The following is a 14,981-nucleotide window of genomic DNA, read 5'->3' as shown; positions in this document are numbered from 1 at the left end:
TTGTAAATATATATATATATTTATATATATATACACACACACACACATATATATTATATAACAATCTAATTATACGTTGAACTAATTATCTATTTTCTACAACATTCAAGGGTTGACAGGGACCTTCTTCACCCCTTGATTCCATCATGCATTGTTTAAGGCATACTTTTAGAAAAGGGCAGTTTAGTCAGCTCTTATTTGGCAACCACTTTTAATGTATCCAGCTAAAATCAAAATAGAAATTTTCAGAGGAATAAACAAAAAATAGGGCATAATGGAAAAGGGGTTTTTGTCCTTTTTTGTTGTCTGTAAGAGAAAACTATGGAAAATGAATCTCTAGGTAGTTGTAGGTTGTTTTTTTTTTTTCTTTTTTTCCCCTCATTGAGTCTTCTGAAATCTCACAGCTTTAAAATACCATGACATTTTAAAGGTGATGGTCCTTCTCTGTTGTTACTTCAACAAAGTGTATCTTCTGAAGCTTAGTTAATGAAAGAAGTTAATAACAACTCTGAAACGGCTTTGCTGTTGGATACTATTCACATACTGCAGCAATCAAATGGTGTCAGTTTGGTTGTGACTGGGTACTTTTTACTCACCTTTTTGAAATAGTTATTAGCAGTTGGAATTAATGATGTGTTTAAACAGACTCTCAACTCTTGCAAGTATATTCCATCGTTTAGTTGACATAGAAAAGCAGCTATGTGGTAATACTTCTGTGTTTTGAGCATTTTGTAAATGTTTTCTTGCAATAATTTTTACAAGCTGCTTCAATTGTGAAGTAGCAGTGCTATCAAAATAGAGTGGAACTGCTTCACGTCAAACGTCTCATAAAAAAAGCAACCGTTTTAAAATTTCATAATAAAATTAAAATACTCTATTTTATATCGAAACAGAGAAGGGAAATATGTTTTAAAAACAAAAATAAAATCATTTTGTGCTTTATCAATATGGAAAACATTTGTAGTATTCTTTTGATTTCTTGAATTAGCATCATTCTTTTCCTCAGATAGTGTGTGTTTATTACCCTTGAGAAATAACTAGGGGAAAAAAATTAAGCCTATTTTTCCCTTTGTGGGTGGCTTTAAAGTTAATGGAAGTTACACTCACTCATATTAGGGAGGAAATGCATGAAAAAGAATATTTCTGTAAACCATCTTGGGTCTTTAATTTAGTATATATAGACTGGGTTTTTAAAACTGTAAATAGTTGGGTTGCATGCCCTATGAGGGAAGATATGTAAAAAAATAATAGCTTACTGTCCCTCATCTCTCTCTTTCATAAACTGATTGTTTTTGTTATAGGGAATGAGGCTATTAAAATTCGTACATGATTTTTCAGCATTGCTCTTCTCCAGAGGGTAAACTGATAGACAAGCTTACAGAAAAAGAAGTGGATTTGATCATTGGTTGGCTTGTTAATGAGAAAAAAATGCTCCACAGTTGTCCAGAGGAAAAATAAGAGTGTCAGAAAGCAGTCCTGTTCAGATTCTCTTTGAAAAGTAGGGCTCCTGTTTCTTACATGTTTCTTTAGTTTTCTTGCTGACTTCTGCTTTTGTTGGCACTGTCAGATTTCTTTCGTGACTGTGTGGCAGTTAAGGACTTTTAGAGATGACTGACATAGCACTCACCTTAAACAGAGATTTCGCTAACCCTCTGACTTATGAACACATGTCATAACTACATATTATGACCTGTGGGTCGCTATTACAATATGTGACATATGGTGAAAACAGACTAGCTGTAAAACATCCTTCAACTTTTGGTGTATTATTATATTGGCTTCCTTATTGCTTGGTGTTGTGTCAGCACTTCTGTGACATTCTTTGTATTATCCATGTTGTAATCACCCCTACCCCCAAATTTGCACTAGGTCACAACTAAAAAAAATACTTGTATGGAAAAGCAATTTTGTGAAGAAGGCATAGGGGCGGCAGGTCAGTATTCCTTTTGTTGATTTTTCATTCCACTATGTATTAATATTGGGAACTTTGGCTGTCTCAGTAAATGTGAATGAAAGTAAACTGAGGATTTGATATGGTATGTGTTCTTATTCTGTAAGCTCTGCTTATTCATTTGTGTTTTGCAGTTTTATGGACTTACCATTGTCTTCTTTTCAGTTTTCTTGATCTATCATTTTTAAGATGAAATAAAACTTTTTTTTATTGGATCTTGTACACCTTCTTATCAAAGCATTTGTATGCATTTTATTGAGGTCCACTGACACTGAGACACTGAATCATTGCTTAGAGCAAAGAAGGCCGTTTAAAAAAATCTAATGATTTACTAGTTTTTTGACTCATAAAAGGAACATACTACATATTCAGATTTTATCCAGCTCACTTATTCGTGATCATTCGTTTCCAAAACAATATTTTTGAAATTCTGAAACTGCTGATGTACTTATGACACATAGACTTTGTTTTCACATTGCCTTTATAACTGCATGTTTTAGATTATTTTTATTTAAAAAAAAAATTATGGAGAGGAATAAATTCTTTTCATTGAAAGCAATAGCTAATATTGTATTTATTTTGTTTAATTCTGAAGGTCCATGGTGTTATAGTTCTTTAAAATACATTTCTTTATGCAGTCAGTAAGACCTAGTAATATGGATTTGTGGATTCATTTTCACCAGTTTTTTCTACTTCTCTGACTACTCGAAATATAATAGTGAAATAAGTTATTTGTGAACATCCCATATAATCCTTCCCGCATAGCCCCACATATTTTGATGATATACTCTAGTATGATACAGCTTTATCTGAATTAGTCTCCTTGAAGGTAGTGGAAAGTATGTCATACATTCTGTTCTCAATAGCATGGTATAAAACAATATACATCACTGACATAGAAACCCAACATGGTTGGTTGGGCCACACAAAAATGGTGCTACTATACTTATTGTCGATAATAATATAGAAAGTTCCTGGCATTGTGTAAAAATCTATTTTGGTTTGAAGCCTCATGGAATCCTCTTAAATCATTTAATTCTTCTCCTGCCTTTCCTCCTGGATGCCAGCAATCAAACTTTCCATGGTATAGTGGTAATGACACTAATTTATTTATTAGAGGCATTTTTGATAAATATGGAAGTGGAACGTTCTTTGCAAAGCCAACATGCAGTGTATAATCTGATTAATATTAAGATTTTAGGCTTATAAAAATATCTGAATGACGTGGGCTTATCATTTGTACTTATCCTTTCCCTTTACAGCCTGGTGGCTGACGTGGTGGTATTCAACTCAGTTTTTAATATGGAGTCATTTCTCACTTCTATCGGAAAATTTATGAAGCTGATTCCTGATCACAGACCCAAGGACCTGGAAAGCATCATCAGACCCAAGTGTCAAGTTATTTACTTTCCCATCAAGTTTCCTGATGTGAGCAGGTCAGTGTGTTTGACTCCGTTTTCAATATTGTGTCAAATTATTCTCCAAATTTATAGATGTTCTTCTTGCCAATTTTAATTTCTCAGCATAAGCATGGTTAATTAGAGAATCAAATTCTATTTCATCATGCTGTGACTTGCAAAGATTTTAAATAATCATTTGTCCAACCTACCACTGAATGGTTCCCGATACTGAGTTCTTCCTTTCTTTTATTTATTTGTTTGCCAAAGCAAGCTGTTTTGGCTTTTAACACTTACTGTTTTGTTTATTTTATTTGTTGCTTTGTTAAAAAAGTCATTGTCAAGCATATTTCTCAACTTTTGCATTCAGCTTACGCTTGTTGGTTTATACGCATTAGCAACTGTTCTAAGTAAATCAGTGATAAATTTCACTGTTTGGAGTACTTTCATTTCTCATGCTATTTTCTATTTGTTTCCTTCTTCCTTTTTGTTATTATTTATGTTATCTTAATAAAGAGTTAGGTCTTCTATGTTGGGTCGAAAATACACTTAATTACCATTTCTCTTTCTCAGTTACTGAGGACATTTTTTATTACCCTTGTTGCTGGGCCCACCCTGAATTAGAAATGGATGATGTGGCTCAAAGGGAACATTCTAGAATTCCTCTTTGCTTTTGATTAAACCTGGCAAAATTGTTTTTACTGCCACCAGGAATATTTCTCCCTTGTGAATAGCAAGTTTACTTCAGTGGGACTCATACTAGCTGGGAATGCTGCTGTTTTGTAACTAACTACGTCCTTTAAAAAAGTTCAGGGACAACTGTTTCTTCCCCATCCTTGAAATGAAGGCAGGAAACAATTTAATGTCCCTACGTGCTGTGTAGGAGGTCACCGTTAGTTTCTGTGTTCTGGACTTATTCATTTCACCCAGATCTTGCTATGGGGACAGTTGTCCTCATCTACACTTCTAATGCTGATTTATTTGACTATCTTACTCAAATATTTCATTGAAGAAAGATCTGCCTAATAGTGAGTCATAAAATTTAAGTGAGACAACCTTGCCCATTCCTCACTTTACAGAGTTCAGAAAGGCCCAGAGAAGCAGAGACTGGCTTGCACTCACGCTGCTGGTTATTGTCACAGACTAAATTAAAAAGTTTAGACTCTATGAATTTTGATTCAATTTTCTGTTTACTGTCACTATAGGTCATTTCTCAGAAACATTTAATGATTTATTTGCAGTTTTGAGAACTATCAGCTAAGTAAAACTAGATAATTGATTTTCAGGTTACATGTATATATAAGATACATTTATATAAAGACAATTTTCTTATGTATGATGAGGGAATTTCAACTTTTGAGAAAATATAGTTGTACTTTAGATCCATGATTAGCTCAAACACAGCCTACACTTTAGTTCACATTTTTAAAATATAAACTTATTTTTGACACGCTTTTAAGTTTTTCATATAATATATAGGGAAAATATACATCTCCAAGGTGAATAAGTGGTTATAGCACATCTTAATTATTACTGCTATAGAATTCCAAAAAAATAATGTTTTAAATTAATTTCCATATGATATATGGCTACAACGTAGTACGTTTAATACACCTGTGGCAATTGAATAGCTTATTAATTTGGACTGTATTACCATAAATACATCTAGCTAAATGGAAGAAGGTTAAGAAATATTGTGGCCAAGATAACATTCATAAGCAAGGTCTTAGCCCAGAGTGTTATTTGAATTATTTTCAAATGGTAATTTGCTTTATCCAACCCAAACTCATACAGTGAAAGTAAGTGATTATTTGCATGAATGACAATCATTCTAATGCCTGCAGTCTTAAAAGAGTATTATTTTGTTGAGATGTTGAAAAACACAAAATAACCAAGGTGATTTAAAAAAAGGCAATTTTTGAATGGTTATATTTTTCTCCCTTAAACAAATCTTATTTGGTCGTGGCAAAAATGAATTTAAGTGAAAACAAAGCAGAAGATACAGTTAAATTATTAATAAAATGTGCTATACTAATATATAACATAATATGATATAACATAATATAATGGAATACTTATTAGGGAAGGGAAAAGCCGTATTTCAGCAAAATATTTGAGGCTTATAAAGTTGATAACTTTTATTTTTTATTTATTTTATTTATTTTAGGCGAGGCAAACCTTGGTTGACCTCACAGATTACAAGGACCTTGTCAGTTTACAATCCCTTATTTTTTATTTCTTGCGCCACAGCACCTGGTCTTCCTAGGTGGTCTCCCATCCAAGTACTAACCAGGCCCGACCCTGCTTAGCTTCTAAGATCAGACAGGATCGGGCTTGTTCAGGGTGGCATGGCCGTGTAAAGTTGATAACTTTTAAAACTCAGAGCGTGTCTATCACACAGGTATTCAGTCCTCCTCACCCCTTCGCTGCCTCATTCTCAAAGACCAGAACAATAGTAGCGAGAAAGAATATTCATTTGAAAATATTTCATTATATATATTAAACATTTTGAGATGGGAAAGCTCTTAAACATCATATGCATTTGAGTCTTGACCACCACTTACTAGCTCTGTGACCCATGTAAGTGTAATGACCTTGAGCTTAGTGTTTTTTAATGGTTATGATTTTATTTACTTTATCACTTCATTGGCATGATGTACTGACTAAATGAATTAATGCATGCTGAATGCCTAACATAGTGCCTGGCACAAAACAGACCCCCAATAAAGGTGAACTCATCTTATTAAAACCCCTGCCCCCATTGTTTTATAACCTTCCACGTTTATTGCCACCTGAATATATAAAGGACTGTCTTCTTCTCTGTCCTCTCTTAATCAACACATGAAAATAGAGAAGAGCTCTGCAAAAGAAGCAGCCTAATCTAAATAAAGAGGTTCATTTATTCACTTTAACACCCTGTTCCAGTCTTTTGGCCTCACCAGAACCTGCCATCCACAGACTGAGCCAATTCCTTACTTTCATTCTTCATGTGCACTAATTTTCTTCCTTCGTTCCCCAGCTTAATTTCTACATTCTATCATCATACTTACTCTCTTGCTTATACTCTCAAATCTTTTGCACTTTTTCCTTCATATTTGATTAGGAGAAAACACTCAGCCATACTTATTAGTCTACTCTAAATTCATGACTCCTAAATTCAGATGGAACCTTTGATTTGCCTGGCAAGCATACCACATTTCCCCTTTTCTAGATAAGTAATCATGCATTTTCCTTTCTTTTTAAACTTCGAATACAAAATCTTCTATCTTCATTCTTGGATCATGGCTGAGAAAAGAGAAGCAATTAGATGAGAATTTTTAAACTCTGCCACCACCACATCTATCTAGTTATGTGCTTCTGGGTGCCTCGTCTCCGTCTTCACACCTGTTGCTGTGGATGAACTGATCTTGCTTCAGTGTAAGGCCTTCCTTATCTCCACTTCTTTGCCAGAGCCCATCCTTCTTCTGTACCTAAGGACTATTGTTTCAGCAGTTTTTCCTTCTGCATTCTGCAAGGTTAGTTTTCCTTTCTTTCGGACATACAAATAAAATGCTAGTTGTTTTATATCTTCAAAATAATTTTCTCTTGATTTCACTTCTCCCTTCTGCCACTGCCTCATTTCTTTCTTTTTCTTAAGAGCAAAACTTCTTGAAAGAATCGTTTATACTTGTTGTTTCCAATTTCTTTCCTCCTATTCTCTCTTAAAGCTACTTCACTGAAACTGTTTTTGTCAAGATTACCGATGACTTCCATGCTTGTACATCCTGTAGTCATTTCTCAGTCCTCATCTTACCATATCAGCAGCATTTGACACACTATGACATATTCTTCAGTTGGCTTCTAGGACATGTAGCTTGTTGTTTCTCAGGCTTGTTGCTGGTTTCTTATCATTACCTGGACCTTTAAATTTGGGCTGGCCTTTGGCACTCTTGATACATAAGGCATTAGTAGAGGAAGAACCCAAGTTTGAAATGAGAAGAAAAGATAAAAGAATCAGGAGGTCAACAATGAGAGAATTATCTAGTGGAACAAAAGAGCATTTTAAGGAAATGGTTAGTTATGAATTTAGAGGAGTGAGATTAAATAAAGTGATGACTAAAATGTATCCTTAAATTTTACAATTAAAGGATACATTTAATTGTAAAATTTGCATTCTATTAACTCAGAAAAGTTTCATATGTTCTTTCCGATAGTCATAAAAACTTAGGATTCAAGTCCTGATATGATATGTCTGTCTGTCTGTCTGTCTGTCTGTCTCTCTCTCTCTCTCTCTCTCTCTCTCACACACACACACACACACACACACACACGTATACACACTCTGCTCCTCGTTTTATGGATAAAGGCACCAAGGCCCAGAGAAGTTAAGTGTCTTCTGGTAATCACACAGCTAGATAAAGAAGAGCAGGAACTGGAACTCATATCTCAAAATCTCCATCTAGTACTCAGCACACCACTTACTGTAAATGCAATTTCAGAGGTCTTGATTATCTGATTTTTCAGCTGACAGCAGATTAGCAGCATCAAATTGGGGGTGCGATAAAGGCAGGCTCACTGACAGCAGTAAGAAGTGACAGCTGACTGACAGCTTGACAACAAGGAAAGAGAAAGATAAACTCTTAAAAATATATATGAGAAGTGAAATAGCATAGCAGCCTGGAGCCATTCTATGGCAGGGCAAGCAACTCTGCACACTGAAGAACCCCTGCAGACATTTCTCCTTGATTGTACAGCTTGTACATCAAAAAGATGACTGTGATTTTATTAAGAGAGAGTAAATGGTAGCCAGTAAATTCTGTTTAAGAATGCAGGGAAACTCATCACCCAGTTTTCATAGAAATTGTAAATGACAGCAAATGAAGGAAACATCATGCCCTACTTGAGGGTGTACATGAGCCATAATCACCTAATGGAAGATAATAAATGTCTAAACCTTTTCTCATGCAGCTGTACTATCTGTAAGCTTAGGTGATCAGGGAACATTTCAATAAGCTATCTTTTTTAGATCTTCCTGATTGGAGCCTTTTCACATACCAAACCTTTCTTTGCTGCTGGGGTGTATACACTGGCTCCTTTGGTCCTGAAGGCATCCAGGCCTGCCAGATAATCAGAAGTCAATGAAACAGATTTTGCCATGTTAACACAGGTTTTCACCTGCTTGGGTCGCTATAACAGAATACCATAGACTAGGTGGCGAATAAACAGCAGAAATTTATTTTTCACAGTTCTGGAAGCTGGAAAGTCTAAGAGCAGGGTTCTGGCAGATCCCATGTCTTTGGAAGCCCTGTTGGTTCATAGATGGCTATCTTCTCCTTGTGTCCTCACATAGTCAAAGGGGTGTCTTTTAAAAGGGCACTAATCCGGTTCCTGCGGACTCCACCCTCATGACTTAAATCACCTCACAGAGTTCCTACCTCCTAATACTATCACATTGGGGGTTAGGATTTCAACATATGAATTTAGAAGGAATACAAATATTCAGCCTATAGACTAATAGAAGATAAATGTGATCTCAAAACTTGGTGGGATGAGACTCATAAGTGAGCTCTATTGCAAGGGAAAACTATTCTATGTTAAAAGATATAGATTAGATTGACAATGAAGGAAATTTTACTGTGCATTTCCAGAAGGCATATTTCACTCAGGACTCCATGGTGCTGATGGGTACGTGATGGAGAAAAAGAAAAGAAGCAACCCTGTGCCCACTCTAGATTCATGTAACTCGTAAAGGCAAGGCCCAATAGGACTAAGGAATTTTATGTGTCCAGACCTTGGTACAAATCTCAGTCTTATGAAATCAGAGGATCGGAGGGATTTGCAGATTGCTTTCTGACAGTGTCTCCTCTATAGGATTTGGTAACTGAGCCTATATGATTTTCATATAACTAGATTATCCCTACTTCAACAAACTGGACCACATAAGAATGTATTGTAGAAATATAGTGAATTAGCTAATCCTGGAAAATATCATGACTTTAGATTGAGTAATATTTGCTTTATCTGGGTTTTAGCTCCATTTCAGTCACTATAGAGAACATCAAGTATCAATCTTGACATGATCATTAGGAAAGAATTCCATATGTTTCTGTCATCATTTTACTGTCTATTCCTATTTTCCACAATATTGGATTATCAGAGTGCCACAGAATAAAACAAGAGTGGATTTTATCTGTGAGTTTCCTCATCTCACAGTAGATTATATGTCCCAAGAACAGAGATGATATTAAAAGCATCTCTGCTTACCTCCTTCCTACATTTGACAGCGAAGGAGAGAGTAAAATAATGTTGGCCATTTGGAGCAATATCATTTATTGAAACCTTAAGAATTTCTCTGCATGTTTCTCTTCACCTTTTCTATGTCTCTCAAATGTGAAGCCATAACATAGGTTTATGGACTTTGCCTAACTATTTTAGAAACAAAAATGGGGAATTTTAAAAACAGTGTGAAAACTTTAAATGAAAACTCTCAGGCTGTGCAAACAAAGGCGAGGAGCCTGAGGGCTTTTTGAAGAATTCTTATTAAAGAAAACAGTATTTTACATTGCAAAGCAGATGTGTCAGAAAACAACAGCAGATCTGTAATTCGAGAATTTGTGGATTGATAGGACAGAAGGCAGCCTCCATGGCTCCCCACAGAAAAGTTTTGTTTTTTGCAGTCAAGTTCTGCTTTTGAGGGGGTTGCCAGAAAACACCTTAATCTTCTTACCACATGTGGTCATATTTCTCAGATATTTTGAGAATTTATTAGTGTCAGACATATTAGTCAAACTACTGCCTATATTCTATGAAAAATAAAGTTGATACTGTCTTTTTGAATATTAATCTAGGCCTGAAGTAGAAAAGTTTTGCTTTGCTTTTACAAAATCAAACATTTCCATATTTGCTAATAATTATTTTGGCTCTTCAAAATGAATGCAAAAATGTGTTTCCTTTGAATGCTATTTTAAATAATTTTTTATAAAATCACTGTACTTAAAAATCCTTTTGATAAATTATTCCAATGTTAAACACCACTCTATGAAGAAATTACCTTTATAGTTAATGTGTACCTTTTCTGCTGCATTATAATGTAACCGTCTTGCTGTTACTGTCCTCATTAAGATAAGAGAGTTTGAGTTCAGCATATACATACAATCCCTTTCTTGTTCTGAAGTTATGTAGAACAAACTCTTGCTTACTTAAAATTTATTTTTTAATGAAATTATCATTCATTTTAATGCCTAATTATAACAGTGAGGTTTCTGTTCTCTTCTACTTATGCAATAACGGACTACCAAAGAAAGTACTTTAAATTCATCAGCAACAGCAAAAACTATCCTTTTATTATAGGATGATTTATCCCTGTTCTCTTCTAGTGTAGAGAACGTTTGGCTTGATTTTACGTCAAAGATTTGATGCACATTTTCTTTCAACGTCCTTGTAGTTCTGTCCTAAGAAATTTGGGAGGTAAGAGGAAGAAGGCGGCTTTCTACAAAATGGCTGTGAACGTCATTTAACAAACTCAAACCACAGTTGAGGGGAATTCAGCAGAAGATCCACCTAGGCTCTCTTCTCCTCAGGCTCCAAGGCTTCTCATAGCATAGTGAATGATCGGTGTAGAGTCATCAAGGCAAGAATGAATTATGTCATATACTCTGTTCATTACCTGACAGCCATATAACAACATGTTAGAAAGATTTCAAGTAAATTATTTTGATGTTTAAAGGCTCAAGCTTTGTTATCTTCCTAGAAATCACTTAATCAAATCATTCGCTTTGGGGGAATGCCAAATAAAAGATGGGAGTTGGCAGTGTGCTGGACAGGGATTCTAGTTTGGCTTCTACCATTCACAACCACTGTTCAGTCCAGGGCAAATCCTCTAACCTCCTGGAGTTTTGGGTTTTTCATCTGTAAGATGAAAATTGAAATACTATTACCTCTTAGGCTTAGTATGAAGATTCAGATAATTTTTATAATATACTGATCGAGTTCAATGCCTGCAACCTAATAAATGTTTAGTAAATGTCAGTAGTCTTTTCAGTGCTCTCATTATCGCCATTTTGGTTATCGGTTGACAGGCTATTAGACAAGCTCACCCATTCACTATGACTCCAACCTCAAACTAAGGGGGGGACAAAATTCTGAAAACTCTAGTAATTTTATAAAATACCCGAGGATCTAAAGTTTACTACTAATTCAAATAAATGTAGGGGCTGTCTTATATCCTATCAAATGTTGCAGTTAGCAGTGTGACAGCACAAGAAGGAAAGTCACATGTGCCGCACGCTGTCCACATCTGCCTGGCACCTGTAGTACGTTTGCATTCCTCCTGATGCTGGAGTGTGGATGGTGAGTGGGGTGATCAGTACAGAAGCCATTTTAGTTGTTCCATGTTCTTTTGAAGGATGCTGGAGAGTGTTTCAGAAGGTTTTCCATTAAAAAATAAACAACTTGGAATGTATTATTCAAGAGTAAGCTACCAGAATAATCTCTTACCCAGAACGGCTTATTCTCTAAGGAATTCCAGATAAAAGACTTTATTTTATGGGAAATTCTTTAAAAATATGCATCAGAGTAATTATGTGCATTAAAATATATCTAACAGTAATTTAATTCTTTGAGGTTTTATTCATGCCTTCATTCACCCAACATTTACTAAAAGCTTACTGTTTGTATGGTAGGTACAAAGTATTTTGGGTTATGAGAATATATAAGACAGGGTTCTTAATTGAGAGGGCTTTGTAGAAATGATAGGCATACTCAGGTGACTCTATGCATAAGGTAGAAAAAAACCAGAACTTCTTAGGCATTTGAGCTGGGTGTTAAAGACTGACTAAGCTTTGGGCATAATAATAATGGCTATCATTTATCAAGTGACTTTTCTGGGCATTCTTGATGCATATTACTTCTAATCTTTGCCAAACTTCTGCAAGCTAGGTACTATTATCCTCATTTTGCAAGTGAGAAAAGTGAGGTTCAGAAGGTTAAGCTTCCCTGAAATCATGTAGCAACCCAAGCCGTCTGGCTCCAATATGCTGCTTCCATTAATGCCATGTTATTTCTTGCTCTGAAGGAAAGGGGGGTAGGTTAGAGCGAGTGCAAGGACACCTTATGTGCAGAGATAATGGTTACAACCAGATTTGTGGCAGTAAATGATCCTTGGGCCTAGAAGAGATTAATTACCTTTGACTCAGTTGGGTGAAGAGGTGGTAATACTAGAGAAGGAAATTAAGGCTGAGGAATTTGGACTTTAGCCTGTAGTCATTTGAGAGCCACTGCTAGATTATGAAATGGGAATTCGGTATTGACAAATAGAATATTATGGAAAATAAATAGGAAGCAGAGAAACAAGTTAAAAAACTAAAATAGGATATTGAAGGCTTGAGCTAGGGAACTGGAAATACAGATGAAAAGGAGGAAATACACAGAAACACATTGATTGTAGACTTGGCAAGTTGATGTGGCAGCCTACTAGTTGGAAGAGTGGTCAAGGATGATCTTGAAATATTGATTATTGTGATAGGAAAATATTTCTTCTATTGGAATTGAAAAATAGATTTGCTTGTGTGAAGATGGCAAATTCAGAGTTCTATATATTGAGTCAGAGCTTTTGGTGGGTCATTTAGATGGAGCCGACCGGCAGAAAGTGTCTTCTTTTACCTCAGTGTCATCATTTAGAATTCCGCGTGATTTGGTATATGACCAGAGTTTGTAGGAGTTTTAATTGGATTTCTTTTTTCCTTTGACATACTTAATGCAGCTCAAATTTATTTTTTCCAAACAAATCCAAGATATATTTTTTGTCACTTGTTATTGTTTTAGAAAAATTGAGTATAGAATTGTAAAAACATCAGAGCTTTTGAACTCTTCATTTCTGGATAAGCAAGAATATTGAAGTATTCTTCCTTTTGCCTTCTCAGAAATCAATAACTAAATCGCTTTCAGTCCCTTTGGACAGGGAGTCCTGAGATCAAGTTTGATGTCAGATAGAGCTATATTTCAGTACCATCTTTTCTGCTAACCAGTTGTTAAGAAAGTTTTCATTTCTCTTCTGCAAAGCAGAGGGAGTAATAGTCTCATTGGGTTGTTGAGAGAGTTAAATGAGGTACTCTATGTAAAGTACTTAGTAAAATGCTTAAAATGCTTGTGACATAGTGAGCATTACATAAATGGTAGTTGTTGTTATTGTTGTTTCTATGTATTATCAAAATATTTTTGTGCTTTAATTAACCTGTATGTAATTTCTTAAATTTTTTATAGAGCCAAAACTGTGCCTCAAATTGTAGTTTGGTGTGACTAATCTCAGTTCATCAATATGGCCTGCAACTCTAAGTAAACATTCATGTAGAGAACGAAATGATCTGTTTGAGATACTCATTTCATTCAAACTCAATCCAGATCTGCTCTGCTAAGTATCAGTTGATACCCTAAGCAGACCAAGTGATTCTGTGGAGAGAGGGAGGGTCTATTCAAAACCACCACATTTCATTTTTATACTACCAAAATTCATTCTGCAATACCAAATCCTAAAGTGTTGGTTATAGTTGTTTGCTACTAATTGAAGAAGGAGTTTCTGCCTCAGGCTTTGAGAATGGATTTCAAAGGACATAAGCAAGGGACAATGGGAAAGTGGAATAACTAGGATTAGTTGGTAAATTCTGTTGGAAATAGAAGATAAAGGGGAGAATGAACTAAAAAAAATCATAAGTTTTAAAAGTATCGTGTTAGTAACTGCAATAGGAAAATCTGAAAAAAAAAATGAGAGCCACATTTCTAGTATAGATAAATTTGTTTTATTTTCAGTTTTAGGCAGTCGATTTTTTCTTATGAAAGAATAGAAGAATCAGGACTTCCCAGAACTGGAAGAATACCTAAGAAATCAAAAGTTTAGCAATCTTCTAGTACAATTCTTTCATTTAATAGCTGGGGCAACTGCAGCAGAGAGGTTTTTACCTGAGGTTTTAGAGCACTACTACCACAGTGGAATCAAAATTTAAGAACCAGCCGAAAAACTCATGAGATTGTGAGAAATGTGCAACCAGGGATGTTTATTGTATTAGTAACTAGTAACTAAGGTAGGATTACCTGACATTGATAAAATAGCTGCATTTCATCAGGGATTGATGGTATTCAGAAATTTCCTAGAAGAGTCTCAGATATTTCAGTTACATCATGACTTGTTGCTGTTTTTCCCTGAAAATATCTAATTCTTTGATCTGTAACTCATTTTGAGATGAAAATACATGTGACTCAGCCAACTCTATTTGCTTATAACATTTTGCTTTTCCAGTAAAACTGGACTACTAATATAAAACTTACTCTAGGTGTGAGAAATAGGAGTTTCCAGTATTTAAAACTCAGAATCTGAAAATAATTTTGAACATCTCTGTTTTCTGGGATTTAGTGCCACAAATCTTGAGTGATCCAATATTATCTACAACTATCAAAAATTTCTATGCTCCTTCTTTGCAAGTTTTGTATAAGTTCATAACCTTTATGATTAGAAAATTTTCTTAAGCTTTTCCCCCATGTCTCTATCCAGAGGATATTTAAAATTTCTATTGCATGATATGCCTATTCTACCTCTTCCTACGGCTAACAGGTGAATTCCTCTTTTTATCTGTGAGTACTGTTTGCTGATGCCGGGGTGAGCT

At 35.1% G+C, this 14,981-nt stretch overlaps 1 protein-coding gene and 1 pseudogene across 11 annotated transcripts in view; one reads left to right on the top strand and one right to left on the bottom strand.

The window, feature by feature from the left end:
* Nucleotides 1-14,981, top strand: part of GTDC1 (glycosyltransferase like domain containing 1) — a 338,147-nt gene that overhangs the window by 162,215 nt on the left and 160,951 nt on the right. For all 11 annotated transcript variants that reach the window (XM_025039406.1, XM_025039411.1, XM_025039407.1 and 8 more), the window contains one exon: nucleotides 3,214-3,387. In XM_025039406.1, coding sequence (XP_024895174.1) covers nucleotides 3,214-3,387 — 174 coding nt within the window. The remainder of the gene's footprint in view (nucleotides 1-3,213; nucleotides 3,388-14,981) is intronic.
* Nucleotides 5,590-5,708, bottom strand: LOC112470503 (annotated as a pseudogene).

Source organism: Pteropus alecto, unplaced genomic scaffold (genome assembly GCF_000325575.1).
Source record: "Pteropus alecto unplaced genomic scaffold, ASM32557v1 scaffold3, whole genome shotgun sequence".
Classification (NCBI taxonomy): domain Eukaryota; kingdom Metazoa; phylum Chordata; class Mammalia; order Chiroptera; family Pteropodidae; genus Pteropus; species Pteropus alecto.
This window is presented reverse-complemented; position numbering and strand designations above follow the sequence as displayed.